The sequence below is a fragment of the Melampsora larici-populina genome, assembly GCF_000204055.1.
Source record: "Melampsora larici-populina 98AG31 unplaced genomic scaffold MELLAscaffold_67, whole genome shotgun sequence".
Taxonomy (NCBI): domain Eukaryota; kingdom Fungi; phylum Basidiomycota; class Pucciniomycetes; order Pucciniales; family Melampsoraceae; genus Melampsora; species Melampsora laricis-populina.
Window position 1 is genome coordinate 140,720 of NW_006768831.1, and position 19,765 is coordinate 160,484.

The following is a 19,765-nucleotide window of genomic DNA, read 5'->3' on the forward strand; positions in this document are numbered from 1 at the left end:
GGGTTGGGTTGGATGATCATCTTAACTTGAGGCTAAATGACATCATACTGTGTGACTGTTCCTTTACAGACATCATATTTACTCTTTACCAATTTTTATGCTCTTTATATTTCCAATTCAGTTATCATCATCAATTGACCTTATCATCCAAGTTTAAAACCCCTCCATCTCCATCCTAGTTTCAGTTGCCAAGGCTATTGGCTAATTGTTTTTACTTAATTTTTGCCATGTTCATAAGATGGTTACTTAACTATTATATTTCTCACAAAAAAATAGTTATGTAAAAAACAAGTTTTGAGGTCATTTTTTCTATTGTTGTTCTACAAGATTATTACTGAAAGAAGTTATGTTTTACATGTTTAGTGTTCCTTGTATGGGTGTCTATTTAGGCTACGTTTGGCCAGGATCAGTTGATTTAATGTATGTACCTGAAAATTGAGTGCATTTTGTTGCCATAAAATGTGTTAATTCAAATTTTCTCTTTTTTTGAATTTTTTTAATTAATGTACCTTATAATTCAACTCACATTTGACAAAATTTGATCAGATTTGATCAAATTTAATCATCATAATCTCTGTTGACCGCCATCTTGAGCTTAACACCTTCATCCCAAAACCATGTCAGACTCTGAATTTTTGTCCGGCAAAGATCAATGGACCTCCTTGTCCTCGTCATTGTCAGCTTTATCAGACAGCAATGAAGAATTAATGGAGCTCCTCATCAGTGCTGCTTGAGACCATATTGAACTAGCAAATCACTCAAAAGTTCTGTGTCAGATGTCTGCACTTATAGGTGCTATGTATGCGTGTGAGGTTTATGATGGAAGTCCAGTCCTCTTCTGAGAATTATGTCAAATGAACAAAGCAGCCACCCACTTCCAACAAAATTGCGTCGCATCTCGGCATGCGCGCTCACATAGCAAGGTGAGATGCGATTTCGTATCGCGTATGTGACAGGCGATGAAAGTCCCATGCGATGTGAAATCGCGCAGGTTTCAAGCGATTGGACCTGTCAAATCACATACATGTGTGTGATTCTACCCAGATGCGATTTAGGATCGCGTCTACTCAACGCGACTTGACGATGACGCGATCCTTAATCGCCTCAACTCAATCCGACTCAACCGCTCAAGCGATTCAGGCTCGCGGCACCTCAATGCGACTGAACACCTCACGCGATTCAATCCACTGAATCACTTGAATATCATGCGAAAGGATCTTCTCATCGCTCAACCTCAATGTGATTTAAGGTCACGTTCTTTCCTGCGACTCAACACCGCCATTTCTTGTCGCCTCTTCTCGTCCGATCCAATCCCGCTCTCCTCAATCATCTCATCCTGGCACTCCTGATACCGAAAAAATAGGATCTACTTTGGAATCAATATGATGCTCCAAAGTCTTATTTTGCTCTGATAGACATCATTAGTTACAAAAACCAATCGTCCCATCCGAGAAAGTAGAGTTACCAATGCCTATAACGTCAACAAAAAACAATTAAAGAATGAAATTTACAAAGAAATAAACATGGCCAGAGAACAGTTTCATGCCGATGGTTTTGAAAAATTATCTGATGAGTTGAGCTGAGTGTTTTGTAATAACCAGCCATTTTCAAAAAAAGAATCAGCCCTCTAATTCAGTCAATAAGCTTTGCATGCGCGGAATATGACCGTTCACTGCCTCGTAAAAAGTTAGCGCAAGGCAGGTTTGATGAGATGTTTTTTTGCGGCGAAATCCTATGTATGCGCATCATTTAGCTGGCACGACGGTGGATCATGTGACAGTCTTAAGGTATATGAGATGTTGATGCACTCTATTGAAGATCTTTTCAATAGAGTGCATCAACTACTTGAAGGGAAAAAGGGTCAATTATAAGTGGTAGCTTATGATGGTGTTTGAAGGTGGAAGTTGAAGCGCTTCACAAATTGAGAGTTGTCCCATAGAAACTCTGAACTTTACTCCTCTGACTGCACGTGGAAAACTTTGACCATGAAATTGTAAGGGGTGTCAAGTCCAATGTTTTACGGTTTTTCCGTAAAGAAACTTTCTCCGTAAAAAACTTTCCCGTTGTAGCATACATGTAAAATTCACAACACGGATTTAAAGACCTCACCTTGACCATTTCACTATTGGAAAAAGGTGGCCTTGATAGTGGATGCAAGAGTTGTTTTGTTGGACTGTTAAAGCAGGGGTATGGTATTTCAAACAAAATAGCCAATATTCTCATAGACTAACTGGAACATTTTAAATCAAGAGAAACGCATGATCTATTTCTCAAGCTTCCACCTATACTTCATATACACACTTTATGATTCACACCACCACTTGAACCATTACATCAAGATCCAAAGCCACCCGTCCCTTAAGGTGCATGAGTGTAGGGCGGCGCGGCGACATCAGGTTCCATTCTATTCGCAGCAGCAGCATCTTCGACATCACAGGTGCGTTTACTGTGGACAAAGTATCATGTCAGTCAGAATGATCTCATTCAAACGCAGTATGTTATTTTTTTGATTCCTTAACTTACATCTCCTGAGCTATCAGTGCCCACAGAAGCCCGATGTCATCTTGATATTGTCGAACCATGCGCTTGAAACGTTTGTACCGTTTGCGTGACTCCTTTGCTTGACGCTTCAAGATTTCACGGTGAGCAATGACTTCGGGATCTTCTGAACGTAACATCGTGTGGATGTATCGAAGCATGATTCGAGCCTGGCAATAATCTTGCCAGATGTCGTCAGTGGCTTCTTCCAGATAGACCATCGAGCTGATAAGATGCTCAATCTCGTCACTGTTTAGGAAGCCGTGTCTTTGTACATGTTGAACAATATAGTCAGGTATTTTGTGGAAGGACCCGGGTTCCAGATTACTTTTGAAGTAGATATCAAAGTTGCTTTCACGTTCATGAGATGTCGAGCCGCCTCCGGGGATTGCATTTGGATCTGGCTTTTGCTCATGACACGCGATGGCTTCTAAACCGGGTAAGATGCCGCTAGTTACGCGGCCTAGTATAGGTGGAAACACCATCGCTACAGGGTAAAAAAATCTTTCAACTTGTAGCTTTTGAAATATGAGAAATAGAGAAAACACTGACCAGTATAAATTTTGCTGCAGCGGAATCCGGCGCGAGTAAGGAATCGATGGATGTCCAGCTACGTCGACCTCTGGATAAAACCGCTCGAATGCAGCGCAAATCAGGTATGAAAGGGGTTGTTATATGTAATCGTGCACAAACCCACTTCACAAAGGGTGTAAATCTGTCAAGTTTCACTCGTAGAAGGCTGACCGTTTTTCTAAAACGTATACTTACCACTCAAAGTTGCTTACAATTCGAAACCAGCGACCTATTTTCTTTCGGCGGAAATCTTTTGTACGTCAAAAACATAAGACGATTTCTGCACTAATTTTTAAATTTCTCAACATCAAGCAAGCTTTATGACTACCAATCGCTAACACTATTTAGCTTAGTCTTATATAACCACAGATCTGTTAAAATTCATTGATCATTTCATTTTATTACTTTACCGATGAAACATATCACTAGGCTCAAACTACGTGATCTTGCCGAGAAGAATTCAGACAGATGATCACTGGAGCTATGATGTGCAACCTCCCGCACGCCATAAGCGAAGAGGAAACATAATAACCCTCGATGTGATCCTGTAAGTGAAGCAGTTCGCAACTCTACGGGGATGATATTAGTAGTGGGGATAAACTGAGTGGGAAAATATCAGCTTAAAAAATGGAAAAGAACTTGAATACCAACATATCGTTCATGAAGGAAAATAGAAACCCTTGTCCTATAGAAACATTTTTTGTTCTTTGGACAGAAGGTAATTGAAAAGATGTTCTTCGTGGAAACATTTTCATCTTTGGAGCTTTTAAGCAAGAAGAGTTCAAGGTGCGGGTAGTTGGAGAAGAAAAATAGATGACAAAAGGACTCCCATTACAATCAATGAGCTGATACCACCGGATTGTATATTCCACTCTAAATCAAACCGACAATAAGGCCTAAAACATACGACAAACAAAAAGCAGTGGCTTCCACCTGATACCAAATACTAGAAATTGAATCAGCTGAATGACGATCTGTTTACTTGAGAAATGAGCTGACCGCTAACCATGCAGCCTCAGTCACAAAATAATTCCATGAATCCTCACACGATAAACACATGTATGATGTTGATTTCCATGATTCGAATTGATCTTGAAGATGACCTTGTTGTAAACATCTTTTGTCGGTGTAAATTCAAATGTCTGGGCAATTGACGCTTTTGATGTATTGTAAAAGGCACCGAATAAGAAAAATTCCGAGTTCACATCTTTGTCCTCCACCAGACCCCAAAGCTCGAAATCTTTAGGGGCTGCATCTATACTATCTTGAGCCAACTCTTTTCCAATGTGCTCGACTGTGACACCAGCGATGTTGATAGGGTGACTTAGGGCAATACCCAGCTGTCCTTTTGAGCCATTGAAGGCCCAGCACGCACCAATTGAGCCGTCACCAGTCAAAACGATTTTGGGTAACGTAACTGAGGGAAGGCCACTAAGGGGGGCAAAGAGAGTTCCCCATCTTCTTGGGCCCTCGAGGGGGGCGGGTACACCACGATCAAGACTGATTGATTTCGAGGTCAGGCCAGCAATCACCGAACCACCAGTCTGTATAAATGCAAAATCTCGACGACCATCTTTGTCCTTCGTGCATGTCTTCAGAGCGTCCTGAGCAATGGTTTTGAAATGTTCAATCATTTGCAGGAACTGTCGAAAGTTCAGCATCGCGTTGTTGATCTTGTCATGGGTGGAATCTTTCAATGTCGACTCAGGAGTTTCGGAAAGCGGGGTGAATTGACCAGGTACTTGAAGCGTAGTTATCTCATCCCATAATCCAAGATCGTGCGAGACTATCGAAAAGGCAGAGATCCAGTAATCGTGGACCTGTTGAAGGTGTTGGACTTGCGTTTCCAACTCATCTACTTTCTTTTCCGTCATGTGCAACCTATTCAAAATGGGTTGAAGGTTTTCGGGGTCTTGTATACGTCGGACATGATTTCCTAATTCTTTCAATTTCTCATCCATAATCTTCAACGCCATGGAATTATCCCCCGATATGTCGCCTTCTCGAATAGATCTGAATTCAGCTTGTAATTCAATCAAGTTCTTGTTGGTGATATGCAATGTTGCCGAATAGCCTAGATTAAAGCAGGTCAGTATACTGCCAAGGAAGTCGGCTCATATAAAATGCTTACTTGTGAAGAACCATAAGACAAAGGCAGAGAGCACGATCAAATACGATTGGCGTATAGACCGGGAGATCAAAAGCTTGACCACAAGACCACACTTTTTACCGATGCTATGTTGGTAAATCTCCCTTTCCTCAATGTGGATATGACTGGTAGAGTGGCGGTGATTGGTTCTCTGATCTGGCATGTTGATCACAGTGAGCGGTGGTCTAGATTTGGAGCACAAAATCTAGTGTTGGCGGACAACTAACACCGTGGGGTCAGCATGTACTTAGCCGCCTTAGCCGCCAACTTCTGGATTCTTCCACTGTATGAATCGGATGACTGTTCCCTCCTCCACAATGGGCTCGCAGTTAAGGTCAATGGACGGTCCGCGTCTGCTTACACAATTTCAGTGACACGGGGCCTAAAGATGAGTGCCTGGAAGAATGCTTGATTAGTGCTGTAATTTTATTTGCATCAGTCTGCCCAATCCCAATGTTTTAACCGGTCTTAGCAGGAAGTTTATCTGGATCTTCTCCATATAGAATCTTACACAACTCATGATGTGCACAAAAAGACTTGTATAAATCTAAGTGCAGATACAGCATTTTGATGGCAACTTTAACACAAACACAATATACAAGTTTCTAAATGGAAAACAAGGAGAAATCTAATGATAAGGATTAGAAAGTGGTGAGATGAGAAAGAAAAGCAAAGATACAATCTGACCGCTTATGATAAAAAATCAAGATAATGCTCCATTAGGTACATATATGCTCTGTGGCTCTTATCATACTGGTTTCCTAGTGATGGATAAGATAGGTTTCTCCACGTTTCCATCCAATATGTGTTCATCAAGTGTGTGCAACAAAAGGAGGCACTGCATAGCACTTCCATCGACCGAGTTTCTGGTGGCCTTGTGCCGTCTTTGAGCCATATCCTGTCAGAGAGAAGTTAGTTCCCTGATATGTATATAGATTCATTGGTGAAAGTCGCTTGTATTTACTTACTATCCAGGATTGAGCGTTGTCATGATAGAGCTGAATCATACGCCTAACCTTCTGTAGATAGGTTGCAACTTCTCCGGTGTAGTCTATGGCTGACCTGATCGATTTTAGGAGGAGACCTGATGCATGGTATTTTGAACTTCCAAAGAGATAAGAGACGCTCCAGGAATTGAGACTTGCCCGCAGAGTCCTTTCGATGTTGGAAAGTTCTTGCTTTGCAACTTGATTTGCTTCTGTTGTTGACCAAATCTCGTTAATCGTAGAGTTGGCAAAAATTTTGAGAAGATCAAAAATGTAAACAGTTTGATCAAGCAGTTCTTGAGGAATCTCTAATTTACTTGGAAGATTTGGCTGCTTCAAGAGCAACTGAGACTGGAGAAGAACATCAGTTTAAGTAGAAGGAACGGAAGTCAGAGGTGATGTACCAACCTCTTGCTTGAGCAACCCCATCTCAGTGTGCCCTTTACCATGTAGCTGACGTAACTTGTCGACAACCAAATTGACAGCATCTGAAAGATCCCAGAGGATCACTGAAGTCTCAAATGAGCCCTTTAAGTTTGGTTGAAGTCGCAGTAAGCCCGACATTTCTTGTATGGGGAGTGTGTCAATTGTCTGACGGTCCATCTCGAGGCATAGCTCGTTCATTGACTTGACGATATTTTCGGAAGAGTGTTGAACAGAGGTGATCTCGTCTGAGTTCATACCTTGCCTGAGCCTTATCAACAAATTAGTTTCACGACGCCATGGGATCGTATTTGGCGCTAATCTGTGATCACGTAAATTAACAAACATATTCAATATATAAAGCTTGCTCATTCGGAGAAAATGGGCGACCTGAAGGAGCTTCCTTACATATGAAGACACGATAATATACTCAGGATCAATATGCCCCCTGCAAATAATCTGGATAGCGGAGTCCAGTTATGCCATGCGCCTGGAGCCGACGAGCTTTGGAAAGATTTTTCAGGTGAGACCTGCTGTTGAGAAGCTCCTTGCCTCGGGTCTTGCGCTTCTTTTAGCGATGAACAGTTTGAAGAGATTTGTTGAAGCAATTCGAGTTGTTCCAGACAGGGTATGAGGTGTTTCCGAGGGGGTATAGAGTGTTCGGTATCTGAGTCTTCCTCGTACCCGGGTAGCTGTGGAATCCTCTCAGGGTCGCTCAAGAAATCCTCAAAGGTGATAGATGGAATGTGTAGCTCGCCGAAGAAAGGTTTGAAGGTGGAACTTGGAGATGGAGATGTTGCTGAAGCTTGCATCGGGCCTGAGAAAAAATTGTAAGGGTTGGTCGGAAAAGAAGACTCGGCGTTTGTCGTAGTGGATAGAGAAGAGGCCGTAATCATAGTGCAAGAATACGGAGATTCAAGAAAGAAAAGAGTAAGTGCATGGATTTAAACAGAAGTACAACTATAACTCAACTTGAAAAACCCTGAGGCTGAGCCCATCCTATTACTTCGCATAAACTGCTTTTGTATTGCACTTCTTGAGAGCCACGATTGATCAGCAATCGTGCTAAGCTGCTTGGTTCAGCGTGATCAGTACCCACTAATACGTCTTTGGCTCAGTCAGGAGTTTCCATGCACAAGCTTGGGTGTGCTTCAATATGATTCGTTTCTTATACTTGAAAGTTTATCACGTACACGCTGTGCAAGACTGCGTCGACCTGAGTACTGACCACCGGTGGTACTGACTTGCTGGAACAATTGGAAGAACCGAAAAAGTGAACAAATAAGGAAAAGAGAAGAAACACTGAGGTTTGGATCTATGGAGCAAAGGCAAGAGTATAGAAACATGATATGAGGGTGCGGTTAGATGAGTTGAATCGAGGCCAGTGGGGCATGAAGTGGATGAAGATGAAGCGGCCACGGAAGCTCGGATATGTAGAGATATTGTCCTGACTCACCAGTGTTCGGACTAGATGGCCGGGTTTTCACAGTTAACTCCTCATCCATAAAAGCAACAGCGCTTTGAAAGATCTGTACATACATTTATGTAATTTGAGGCAACAGGGAATAATGTTGTGTACCAGGTTCATAAGTAACGTTCCTTTTGATCGTCAAAAGATCATTTTCTAATTGTTTATATGCTCATATCTTTATATAAATATACAGTTTACTTTTTACATCTTTCCAAAAGGCTATCTGTATCAAGAAGACTCAGGTTGACACTTTTACGGCTTGGTTCATGAAATGTTTTGCACAACTTCATGAATTTTACGGTACATTTTCCAACATCCGGCAAACTCTCTGATGACTACCAGTTGCTAGTACTGTGGTTTAAATCTTTGACCACTTCGTTTTATTTTTTATGAATCGGGCAAATGTTTTACACGCCAAGAAAATACAAGTTTGCCCAATTACATAAGCGTATGTAAAACGTTGTTATAAAAAATTGTATAACGCCGCATTAAAATTAACGTACCTTCTTTGACAGCCATCAATCATCGTAAAAAACTCAAATGCAAAAAGCCACAAAGCTGTTTCGTCTGCAAAAGCTGTTTCGCGAAATTCGACTCGAACGGTCCAGCATCAAAAATTACGACGAACATTTTGACTCGTTCCGTCAATTCCATGACGAATATGGACGTGCGTCTCGGCTCATAGTTACCCATCCTTACCCATCCTCGCAAGTATGGATGACCCACTCGCACTACGGCTGACAAACCTGTGATTATCGAGGCCGCCAAAGAGAAGATTAGCAAGAATAATCCACATCCTGAAGGCGACATGCCTTTCCCACAAGCTACAACATTAAGAAAGGTCCTGGGTCGGAATCAGACCAAACCGGACCAGAACCAGACATTAAAGGAGGTGAGTCATCATATTTCTTTTGCAAAGGATTCTTCCTAACATATGTTTTCAGATGCTTTCTCATCTGCGAAAGAGCTTGTGGCAGCCATGGACACGATTACTTGGGAAGAAATCAATAATATCTTGATATCACAGACCGATGAAGACGAAGTGCCCAAGGTCAATAAGTCACAGTCTCAAAGTGAGCAATTTCATCCTTCATCCGGCCTTGTTCTTCTTGCTGACCAATATAACTTTGTATCTGTTGTAGGTAACACCGACAACCAAAACAAAGCGCCCAACAGGAAAGCGCTCATCAAGGATTTGGAGGATGAAACGGCAAATGAAAGCAAACCCGTGGTGTCATCCAAAACACGTCAAAGGAAGAAAGGTTAGTGCTTCTTGAATCTCATCCCTTACCCTAACCGAATAGTCTAATATGATCTTGTATTCCTTCGCAGCCAAGGCCAATGCGCGTCGTAAGGCTAATGCCAAAAGGGGGGTAGCTGAAGAAGAGGCAACTGCAGAGTCAACCCCCGGTGAGAATTTCATATTATTTTAATTTTACCTGATCCTCCAGGCTCACTTCTTCGTTGTGCAACAGTGGGATCCAAGAAAGGATCAGGTTGGAAAGGTTGGGAGCTTGTGGCAATTGACAACCTCTTGACGGAAGTCAAGACTGAAGTCATTAGCCCAGAGTCGGCCGTTAGTGGTACCGTAAGGAAATCAAAGCGTAGAAAAGCTTAAAATACTGAGTTTTATATTTCCTTTCATTCCTTTGCTTTGAAGCGATATACAAACTAAAAGCGCACAAAAAAAGTTTATGATATTCCTGTTTATAATAATATCAAATCAGTATATAGTCCATCTTCCTAATAACACTTCATTCTTTTAAAAATCCATTCTTTTCATAATAAAAATCCATTTTCGTTGATCTTCGGTGAAAACAAACAAGGCATTGCTTGTACCTACAATCCAGGAGATAGGGTTTGCGCACGTCTTCCGCCTAGCCCACCCAAAAGTAATGATCTTATGAGTATTGTGCGAGATAAAAAGATTGTGTGAGATAAAAAGACATTATGAGATACACTCACGAGACACAAATTACACCGCTTGAGCCCATATGTTCCCAGCAATAATTGATTCTTGACTTGACTCTTGACTGGCCTCCGTGGATATGGTGACATTGGGAATCAGCCATCCTGTGTGAATGAATTGAGATATTTGATGAGATGAACTTACACTGCCCTTCGACAGTAGCAGAATGAAAGGAATCTTGAGTCGTGTTTGGGCCTTCATCATCACTGGTTGAATCTTCATGGCTGTTGTGAGTAGCCTCGGTGGCTGGACTTGCCATTGAGGCTAATTGCAGGTGTCACTTTAATCGAATTGCGGTTCGGTGAGAAGAGGAAGAATCTTACCAGCAGCTTGCTCCTCGATGAAGTCCAGGAGCTCGATATCGTCCGAAGACAACGTGATCGGGGCTTCGATGGCTGGGTAATCATGGTGGTAAGCGCTAGTCCCTTGTCTAAGGAAGGGAAGTCAGCTTACCTTCCTCGAAAGCTTCAGCAGCCAGAGCAGCCAGAGCTTCGTCGGACATGCGTAACTTATCCACGGTGTAAGTCTTTCCATTGATCGATCGACGCCAATCGTTGAAAGCTGGCGGATGTGGGAAGGGATTGGTACTGATGCATCCATTGACGCGACTGTGGCCGAGCTCGCCACAGCCAAAGCATTGGGCCAATCCGGCATGGATGCCCGGATGGGATCTTTCGTTGATGGTCCAAGGAAAGATTTCGGATTTTGAGCGGGGTGATAGGCCGCTGAACCAGGCGAGCTCTTGAGGTGTGGGGTTTTCCCACCATCTAGGACGAATTGGCATAGTGTTGTTGGTTACGATGAAGGTGTGATGTCAGGAATGGAGGTTGATGAGGATGTTGTGTACTTAATCAAAGAGCAAGCAAGAGAAGGATGTTCTGAAGGTCCTTCTCGAACAAGTCATACCGTTAAGATATCGCATCGAAATGATATCTCGACGGTCTGGATATCCTAAGTCCTCTCAAAGGTCTTTGCATACGTGACTTGTCGGTTTGGACTTATTATGCTCGCAAGAAGAGCTGTAAATTTCTATATCATACTCGTGAGAAACATATTTGCAGACTAGGTTCTTTACAAAATACAAAGGATGTGATGGAAGAGCCGGAAATTTGCATAATGTAAGGAGGTTATCGACTTTTATGCCACTGTTTTTTTACGGACGATCATGTCTGCAAGATTTTCCAAATAGACATCGCAAAATTATACTTCGAACAGCCCGCGCACAACTATACAGTCGATATCTTACAGCCCTTTTCCCTTGTGATCATTCCATTTTTGAGAATGTCTGTATAATTCAAAATCTTCGGGAGAATGTGGATTGTTACACACATCACGAGATCACGATTTGCGTACATTGATGTCTGTGAATCATAGTTTGTAAAAGTCTTGGGCCCCGTATTTTATGTTTTTCTCGTGAAAATCAATTTCCACTGGAAAAAAACATTACTGAGTTTGACTCGTAAGTGGTGCCTGAGTAATAAATTCATATTTTACGAAAAAGGGACACCTTTATGTTCATCCCGTTCTTCGTAAAATTTACTCAAATTCACGCTATAGCGGAAATCTTTTTGACGTTTTTTGTTGTAGATAATTGGACTTGACAACCCCTATTATCAGCCCTCTGTTCTATGCATTACTGACATAACTCGTACAGTGGACCGCAAGTCGAGAAAGAAAGCTGCTCAACAAATTTACTGTGCTGTCGATTCCTTTTATTTGTCTCACTCGTGTCTCATCGTGAAAAACCTTTTCTCTTCACAGCGGGAGAATCATAATGTTACAGTTTATAATTGATTGCTTGCAAACCGTGAGAGGGAAAACACATAGGATCCCGAACAAACAACATACATTGGTATTTTGTCAAATTCTCTATCTCCAACTTTGAAAATAATTGAATCTATCGGGATTTCATCAAAGTGACTTAAGAGACCAAACTTCGTTGTGAAATTTATTGAAATCTTATAGAAAAAATCAATTCATTTTAGAAAATTCAAGAATAGACAAATTGATTTGAGTGTTTTTTTTTGTTTAGGTGTCAGAGATTTCATACATGTCTAAGATATCGTCAAGGGTCATTTACCTGCACTTCATTCACTTGAATAATCAAACCAACATAAGTTCAAATAATATTGTAGAATGTACATCCACTAAAAAAGACAAATAGGGAAATGTGAGTCAAAAGACCTTCTGTAATTTAGATATATACACTATATACACGCATTGAGATTATGAATGAAGGGTCCGGCAAAAAATCGATGAAAGCTTCAGATTGAGTTGATGGGAAAGTTGAATGAAATCACGCCTGGAAATGTGATAAAAGTCCTGCAATGCGGTCGAGGTGGCCATGAATTTCCAGCAGTAGACTCCCCATCATTTGATGACAGTTACAATTGGGGTGCTCAGGGACAGGAACAACGGTACTTTGGTGTTCAAACGCTTGGTCAACATGAGTTCTAGCATGGTTATTATGACCTGAAGTGTTGTTGGAATTGGAGTCCGCTGTGTTGCTAGTCTGGTTATGGGTACTTGCAAACAAAGGACTGGGTAGAGTGATTTGGGGGCCTACATTTTTTATTTGAGTGAGTGGACGCAACATTCAGAGAACTGCGGGACATAACAACATAGGACATACCTTCAATATGATTTTTCGTACCAGTCATGATTGATTGTGCTCGCTTGCTTGCACCAATATAGCGGACTTGAGATGGAGGTCGAATTTGGCCGGCAGTCGTGGCAGTTGAGAGGGTCATGAGGCGCTTAGCTGGTCGCGCTGATTCACAGGAACAGGTGTTAGTTCCCATGATCATGAAGATAAAGGGCCCAATACTCACTTTCAATTGTTTGCTCTGAACCAATGAGGCGCTTTCTAGGTCCCTCAACTTTGTCAGCACCAAATTTATGTGAACCAATACAGGCCACAGAGGAATGGTTTGTAAAAGCACTGAGGTCGGAGGTGGAAGCTGTGTTTGAAGTGCCAGTAGTTGTAATGTCGGTATTGATGATGGCTATATCAGGAATCAGGGGAATCTGTCACCTGGGTGCCCGCATGAGTGAAAGATAAGACGGATGAGACTTGCCATTTAGCTCTGAATTGAGCTCTGACATAAATCCTGGGTTTTGTGGGTTGTCATCTGACAAGTATGCAAAGGAAATTAGATGATATGGCAAGTCGAATAGATGGGATAATTTTGGAACCAACCTGGCGAATAAATCTCAGAGTGACTTCTTCTGGTATTTGATGTCATTGTTGTTGGGGTCGGAATATCTGGAAAGACAAGATTATAAATTAGTAGTCTTACTGACATGGATTTGATGGCTATCAATGGAAAAGCCTTACAATCTTCTTCAGGAGATACGATGTCTATCAATGCAACAACCTTAGAATCTTCTTCAGGAGATACTATTTCCATACCGGATGGTGATGACTCTAAAAGAATTGCGTGACTGGAACTGGAAGGCTCATCTGACGGTGAAGGTACGCTATAGCCTTCGGGGGTGTTTGAAGTGATATCAAAAGTGATATTATGTTGAACGGCCACGTGCGTTGAGATAGTAAGTTTTGTATTGGAATTAGACATGATCAGTCAGAGAAACCTGGTAATGAGATTATGAACCAAGAAAAAGAACGTTGAGAGGAGAACTCCTGGAAAACTGAGGTGACTTGTTGAGTAGATTGAAATTTGATCAAGTGGAAAGAATTGTTTTAATGATGAGAGCCGTTCGCCTAGCATAAGCAAAAGAAAGTAGTTGTAAGTATCAACTTGTGGAAGAAAGGCAGTGAACATTTGTTTGTTTTTATCATCTTGCAACTCACCCTTTGAAGATCTAAAAGATGGTCCGGCGAGTTGACTCCAAAAGTGACAAATGCATCTCATCAGTATTAGAAGCAGAGTGTTGTTAGATGCGATTGTACTTACCCATCGATTCCACTTACCATAACCTTCTGTGTACTGTACTGGCCGCTACTAGCCATAGTGCCTTTTTTTTCTCTGTCTTTCTGCATCAAAGCAAAAGAAAGACATAATATATATCAACTTTTGGAAGGAGGGTAGTGAACATTTGTTTGTTTTTATCATCTTTCAATGACCCTTTGAAGATCTAAAATGATGGTCCGGCGAGTTGACTCCATAACCTTCTGTGTACTGTACTGGCCGCTGCTAGCCATAGTGCCTTTTTTTCTATGTCTTTCTGCACCTTTGTATGTAAGTCTTGTAGGCCCATGTCCCGGTACGGGAGAATCCTATGATGTCATCCTTCGAAGGGCTTGAATTTGTAGTTGACAAAGCCATTGTGGAGTTATAATCGGCGGAAGTATGTAGTCATGTGATTTACATATTCTTGTTCTTTTATTCAAATAAAACATTACTACATATTTCCCTCGAACATAACACCACAAGGGCTCCTGCACGCCCTTATGTAAATGCTTGTTACCTTCCAGGTAACCGGAGGTTGGTCACACCCGAACAGGCGCGGAACCGCGCCTATTAGCAAATCTTTCGACATCGGTATGCACGCGACAAATAGCGACTATGGCAGATACTTTATAATATAATAATATCTAATTAAAAAAATCTCTCGAAATTTGTCTGTTCAGTTATGTTATAGCTCAATTTATCATGTGTTAGAGTTCATGAAGTTCCATTGATATGATATTTCATCTTTTGGGTAGTTATTTTGGATTTGCATCAATATAATCTATTTTTTTGTATAGAAAAGGCAGATAAAATGGCACATGAGCGGTGAGTTTGATGTTTGGTGAACCTAGTATTCCTCGAACGGGCTGATGAACTTGAGTGTGTCAGAGGAGATGGCGCGTCATGGTGATTAAGACGAAAATCGGTCGTGGTACAGTCAACTCCCTCCAAACCCATACCATTTTATGGAAGCCCAAAACTATGGGTTTTGTGGGTGTATGGTTTTCGAGGATCTCCCTCATAGCCCATAGATTAAGGTTTGGCAGGCAAAGTATGGGTCAAGAGGGAGATAAAAAAATTAAACAGCCATTCAAAAAAGTTTCATTTTGTCATTTTTGTGCACAATAACAATAGTTACAAGAGTCATGTAGTTACTATGTTTTGAAGTAGTCAGAGACTAAGGGCTGTTTCAAGGAGTGTGTGTGAATTAAGCAAAAATGTCTGCTAGAAGCACAAATAGCAGCTTCAAAGGACAAGGCTGCTCAGCTCATTGTTGTTGAATTGACTGGCAGCCTTAGTCACATCACCCTCTGCTTTGATCTTCCTCAACACAAGTGTTTCATCTGTTAAGTTTCCAGCACAGCCTATGAATTGTTCATCTGCCTCCAACAATTTCTTCCCTTCACTCATAAGTTGCTTGAGAGGCTTGAGTCTTTTGTTTTTCTCTGCTTGTAGGGCATTCAAACCGGTGTCACTATCTGATACACTGAATTGTGAAAGGTCTTTTGGAACCATTTTGAGACTGAATGTGCTGAAAAATACACAGGCATGCAGATTCTTTTCATGAATTGTCAGATTTGACAAATTTTGGTTATGGCTTTGACCTCAGGTTTCCTGAAAAAAACTATGGGTCATGGGAATAGTGCGAGGTATGGGTTTTGGGCCACTTTTCCCCGCCCATAAATTTTATGGACCCAAATTTCTATGGGTTAGCCGGAAGTATGGGATTAGAGGGATATGGGTTTTGAGGGAGCAACTGTATACGGATTCCGGAGACCCGTTCTGCCATCACAAGACCCGAGTCGTGAGCCGGCCCGGTCGACACTGAAGAGTCTGTCACGTCAGTTCTTCTGTATGTACAAATTCACTCCTATCTTTCAATTGCGACAGGTTCAGTCAGGCATTGATTCTTTAATTATGACGCATTCTTCCAGACTAGCAGTGTTTGTGTTTTGTCGAAAATTGTCCAATCCCCTAAGCTTAAACGATTTCAAGGATAAGCGACGAGTTATTCCAGTACGAGTTAAACTGAAGAGCTATTCGTGCTATTATTACTGATATTCAGAAAGAGATATCCACAAGCAGATACTATCATTACCAGTTTGAATAGACTGAAGAGCTTGTTGCAGCTATTCATTAGTGTCTCTGAAGCCAAATGATGCAACAAAAAGATCCATCGATTATGGAATACTGTTACACTCTTTTGCGTGTAACTTTATTGGCTTCTCTGGACATATGAGAGATATCATGCAAAGGTCTTTTCATGTCTACGTAGTTGAGGTTTCACTGTGTATATACCCACTCTCGGGTGAGAAAGCCTGGGCTGCTGATCCAAAAACGGTTCTTCAAGGCTATGTAAATGTATTTTGATATTTTCCGGTTTCAAGCTTTGACCAAAGGCTTTACTGGCTGGTCATTCCCCCTTCAAAACAGTTTAACTCGAGGGCTCTTTGAGAGCTGCACCCACAGGTGGTTTATTGTACGCCGGATATGCGGAATTGTGTACATGTCAAGAAGCATAAAATTCGAAAACGTATCAAAGGCATGAAAAGTTAAAAACATTTGATCTACTACAAAGAGTCATAGTACGTGCTCAACCGAGAAGCAAGATCTCCAATGTCCTTCTGTTGTCCATGTTTATTGAGTGGAGGTCCAGGATTGATCACCTTATCCATGTAACGTTCGTTGAGCTGGACTGATGAACTTAGTCGAGTGAAATTTTGGGAAGGCTCTTGTGAAGGTAGAGTACAATGGCGGTCCTTGTTACCAAAGAAGATCACACTTACAGGACCATCACATGCCCCGTAGTCAATTATAACACCTATATCCGCCAAAAAAAACGCCCATCAATCACGTCAAACCCTTGTGCCTTTGTGGCGAGCCTTCCGTCTTTAGAAACAGGAATTGACAAGAGAAAAGTTGCTGTGGAGGAGTCATGATCTGCATGTGCGGTGTTGTTGAATTTGTTCATCGTGAAAGATAAATTTCCCGCATGCCCATGCCGAGTACCTTCTTCGGCGTCTGTTGAGTGAAGTTGCCCAAAAGATGGTATCTTTAAATCTTTCATCTGGTCTTGGGCTTGTTTGAAAAAGTACTCTGATAGATAAGAGTATTGTTGTGCATAAAATGCCTCCAGTCTGGCGCGAAAGGGTAAGCGTTTCACCCACTGATCCAAGAGGTCTTTGTTATCTTGAATAAACTTTCGGGGAGCATAGAGGCCTTGGAATATGGGAAGAAACCATGTCAATTATAACCAAGGGGTATATTGTATATTCCAAATGCCATACATACCGTAGTACTCTAATGACATGAAAGCTGCTCTCCATCCTATGACGCCCATGTACCCACCTTTCATAGCGGCATTCAAAGTGACCGGATTACAGAAGTATTTTTCTTCAACAAGATATTTGGATACTGCTTCAAGTTCACTCAGTTCATCTCGAGACATGGTATCAAATGGGGTGAATTTGATTATAGCAATGACAGCACCGTTGTTTTGATCCGTGATGATGCATAGGCCTTTATAGCATGTGAAAGTCGATGAATGGTTGGCCATTTTGACTAGAGTGCAGGTTTGTAATTTGGTTTCTTTAAAAACTCGGCGGACACTGTGACAGAGGGGTTTTTGTCCAACATGGTATGTAACGTATTTTTCGATGGCATTCTTTCTTCTTTTGGTGTTTTGGGTAACTGGCCTCTGGTTGTAGGATTGATGCTGTAAAAGTTACATTCAAAATGACATAAGTGGATTCCGTATTAGTGTGGTGTTGATCCAAAATTCCAATGAAGAGGAGACAACATAAGGAACGAAGATAAGAAATTATGATTTGTGACTGCTTGGCTGTCATGTACTATGTCATGCCATGCAGTGTCTAAAGGTTTGATACAGTGAAAGGTGAGATATGGTGTACCAATTGGTGGGCTGACATTTACTATGTCTAGCCATCCAATGCAGTTGAAGGTAGTGAAAAACGGAATGATGAAAAAGGGATGAAATGAGGAATCATGTTGTATGGACTGAGTGGCTGACATCTACTATGTCTTGCCATCCATCATGATGAGCAAATGAAAGGAGAAGGAAAACAAAGAATCTGGGCAACCGAAACAAAATTGTTGTGAAGTTGCTTACGTCTTTTATGTTGATAGGATTCTTGTTATGGTCGACTTCATCTGTTGAAGATGTTTGATAGTAAATTTTTAGGACACACCAAGAGACTTCAAAAAAACACTGAACGAAATGAAGTGTGTTTACCAAAGTAACGCTTTTTTGCACTAGCAAAATGCACAGGAAATTTGGGAGGGTCCTGTGGGGGAAGTGGTTGACCTAGAAAGAATAAGGCACGATAAATTGGGAGACAAGTGAAATACAGCACCATCATCATCATCATCATTATCAGAGATGAGAAGATGAAAATGAAGGCTGACCAGTGACTCTGGCGATGTGTGCGTCGATTGAGTCCATGAAATCTGGAGTATATAATGCTTGAAAAGACGAAGAAGGTTTGAAAGCGTGCGGAGGTTTGTACCACTGATCAACAGACATTGAAATAGATGAAGGATCAGAGCGGATTATTGGGGTAAGCGTAAAGTGCTATGTAGTATTTTTGAAGGGGCAGCGATGTGCGACAACAAAAAGTAATATATATCATTTGTAATCTACAATACACAAATTTTCTGATACCTGCCTAGCCAGCCTTGCTGGTCTAGATGACGAACTGCAATTCCAATCGAGATCATGAGGTGTGATGGAAGGTTGATGAAGCCTAGCCAGCACGTTGAGTACCCTGCGGCCAGACCAAACAGTTGTTCCCACGCGACTTTGAAACTCAACCTCAGGAGTTCCACCCTCGGCCACAACTGTCAGACCGCTATCCCTAGCTCATCAGCCATAACCGACATGCCCTTGTCAGTCACAACTCGACCCTTGTGTCTCAAAAATGACTACATTCTGAAATGACTGCTACGGATAATGAACGAAAACCAGGGCCTTCGTAGGATTAATGATGTAACCCCACTCCAGTCCGAAGTTACAACGACACGCGTAAGGACTCGTGTGCCTCGAAGATGCGTAAATGTGGCATCAAGACTCCTTCTGTCGGCGAGACGCTTACCTTCTTTGGTTTTTCTGCCCCATTGTATTCGCCTCAATAACAGTTGCAGGAGTCGGGAATCACTCAAGGGCGTCACGACAGTTTAATCCGAAAGAGGCTCAAGACTGAAGCATTGAGAGAATATCTTGGGTACTGTCCCTGAGCTAGCTAAGGTCCTAGTGCCACAAAATAGCTTACAGAGTTCAGTCCTGTTCAGTCACATTGGACATTTTGGTCAAAAACTGATGCTGTCATTTGTGTGCGACTGACCTTCTCAGATCCTTGGCTACTGACTTCGAAACGGTGGCAAGACAATGTAGACAAAATTAGAGAAGACAGGAAGGTTATCCTCATCGCCCAATGAGCTGGAAGTATGAAAGAAGCACTATCAACGTCCATAACTGTTTTTGAATGAATAAAAGACTCTTTGAGGTGAAAATCAACTTGTACGGCTAAGTTTTGCTCACGGGGTATCCAACTTCATACTAATAGTACATACTATTTGAAGATAAGTTTATTACCTGCCTGCATGTCAATCATAAATGATAACGCCCCCGGTTAAGCAGTGCCAGAATTTGAACATATTTACTTCCAAACAGATCTCTGTGTATTTTCTTTTGTTTCCCTCATATCTGATACATATACTGTGGCT

The 19,765-nt window shown here is 41.6% G+C and overlaps 7 protein-coding genes across 7 annotated transcripts; 1 reads left to right on the plus strand and 6 right to left on the minus strand.

Annotated features, from left to right (window-relative positions):
* Positions 1 to 2,358: 2,358 nt before the first annotated feature.
* Positions 2,359 to 3,023, minus strand: MELLADRAFT_112526 (uncharacterized protein; the record flags this gene model as incomplete). The annotated part of the gene is made up of 2 exons (XM_007417059.1): positions 2,359 to 2,446; positions 2,524 to 3,023. 2 exons carry the CDS (start codon positions 3,021 to 3,023, stop codon positions 2,359 to 2,361), a joined length of 588 nt encoding a protein of 195 aa, XP_007417121.1.
* Positions 3,024 to 4,130: 1,107 nt separating this feature from the next.
* Positions 4,131 to 5,423, minus strand: MELLADRAFT_94181 (uncharacterized protein; the record flags this gene model as incomplete). The annotated part of the gene is made up of 2 exons (XM_007417025.1): positions 4,131 to 5,185; positions 5,243 to 5,423. The coding sequence occupies 2 exons, from the start codon at positions 5,421 to 5,423 to the stop codon at positions 4,131 to 4,133; spliced, it is 1,236 nt and encodes a 411-aa protein (XP_007417087.1).
* An 801-nt stretch (positions 5,424 to 6,224) lies between these two features.
* MELLADRAFT_94182 (uncharacterized protein) lies at positions 6,225 to 7,565 on the minus strand (the record flags this gene model as incomplete). Its single annotated transcript, XM_007417026.1, has 4 exons — positions 6,225 to 6,227; positions 6,277 to 6,591; positions 6,655 to 6,991; positions 7,078 to 7,565. The coding sequence occupies 4 exons, from the start codon at positions 7,563 to 7,565 to the stop codon at positions 6,225 to 6,227; spliced, it is 1,143 nt and encodes a 380-aa protein (XP_007417088.1).
* Positions 7,566 to 8,680: 1,115 nt separating this feature from the next.
* Positions 8,681 to 9,758, plus strand: MELLADRAFT_68423 (uncharacterized protein; the record flags this gene model as incomplete). The annotated part of the gene is made up of 6 exons (XM_007417002.1): positions 8,681 to 8,807; positions 8,982 to 9,032; positions 9,085 to 9,213; positions 9,283 to 9,402; positions 9,473 to 9,550; positions 9,592 to 9,758. The coding sequence occupies 6 exons, from the start codon at positions 8,681 to 8,683 to the stop codon at positions 9,756 to 9,758; spliced, it is 672 nt and encodes a 223-aa protein (XP_007417064.1).
* Positions 9,759 to 9,979: 221 nt separating this feature from the next.
* On the minus strand, positions 9,980 to 10,893 carry MELLADRAFT_94184 (uncharacterized protein; the record flags this gene model as incomplete). The annotated part of the gene is made up of 5 exons (XM_007417027.1): positions 9,980 to 10,040; positions 10,106 to 10,178; positions 10,254 to 10,373; positions 10,433 to 10,504; positions 10,563 to 10,893. 5 exons carry the CDS (start codon positions 10,891 to 10,893, stop codon positions 9,980 to 9,982), a joined length of 657 nt encoding a protein of 218 aa, XP_007417089.1.
* Positions 10,894 to 12,405: 1,512 nt separating this feature from the next.
* Positions 12,406 to 14,398, minus strand: MELLADRAFT_112529 (uncharacterized protein; the record flags this gene model as incomplete). The annotated part of the gene is made up of 7 exons (XM_007417058.1): positions 12,406 to 12,671; positions 12,742 to 12,879; positions 12,941 to 13,114; positions 13,309 to 13,509; positions 13,924 to 13,958; positions 14,044 to 14,106; positions 14,304 to 14,398. The coding sequence occupies 7 exons, from the start codon at positions 14,396 to 14,398 to the stop codon at positions 12,406 to 12,408; spliced, it is 972 nt and encodes a 323-aa protein (XP_007417120.1).
* A 2,195-nt stretch (positions 14,399 to 16,593) lies between these two features.
* Positions 16,594 to 17,579, minus strand: MELLADRAFT_112530 (uncharacterized protein; the record flags this gene model as incomplete). Its single annotated transcript, XM_007417057.1, has 3 exons — positions 16,594 to 16,844; positions 16,865 to 17,242; positions 17,315 to 17,579. The coding sequence occupies 3 exons, from the start codon at positions 17,577 to 17,579 to the stop codon at positions 16,594 to 16,596; spliced, it is 894 nt and encodes a 297-aa protein (XP_007417119.1).
* Positions 17,580 to 19,765: the final 2,186 nt, after the last annotated feature.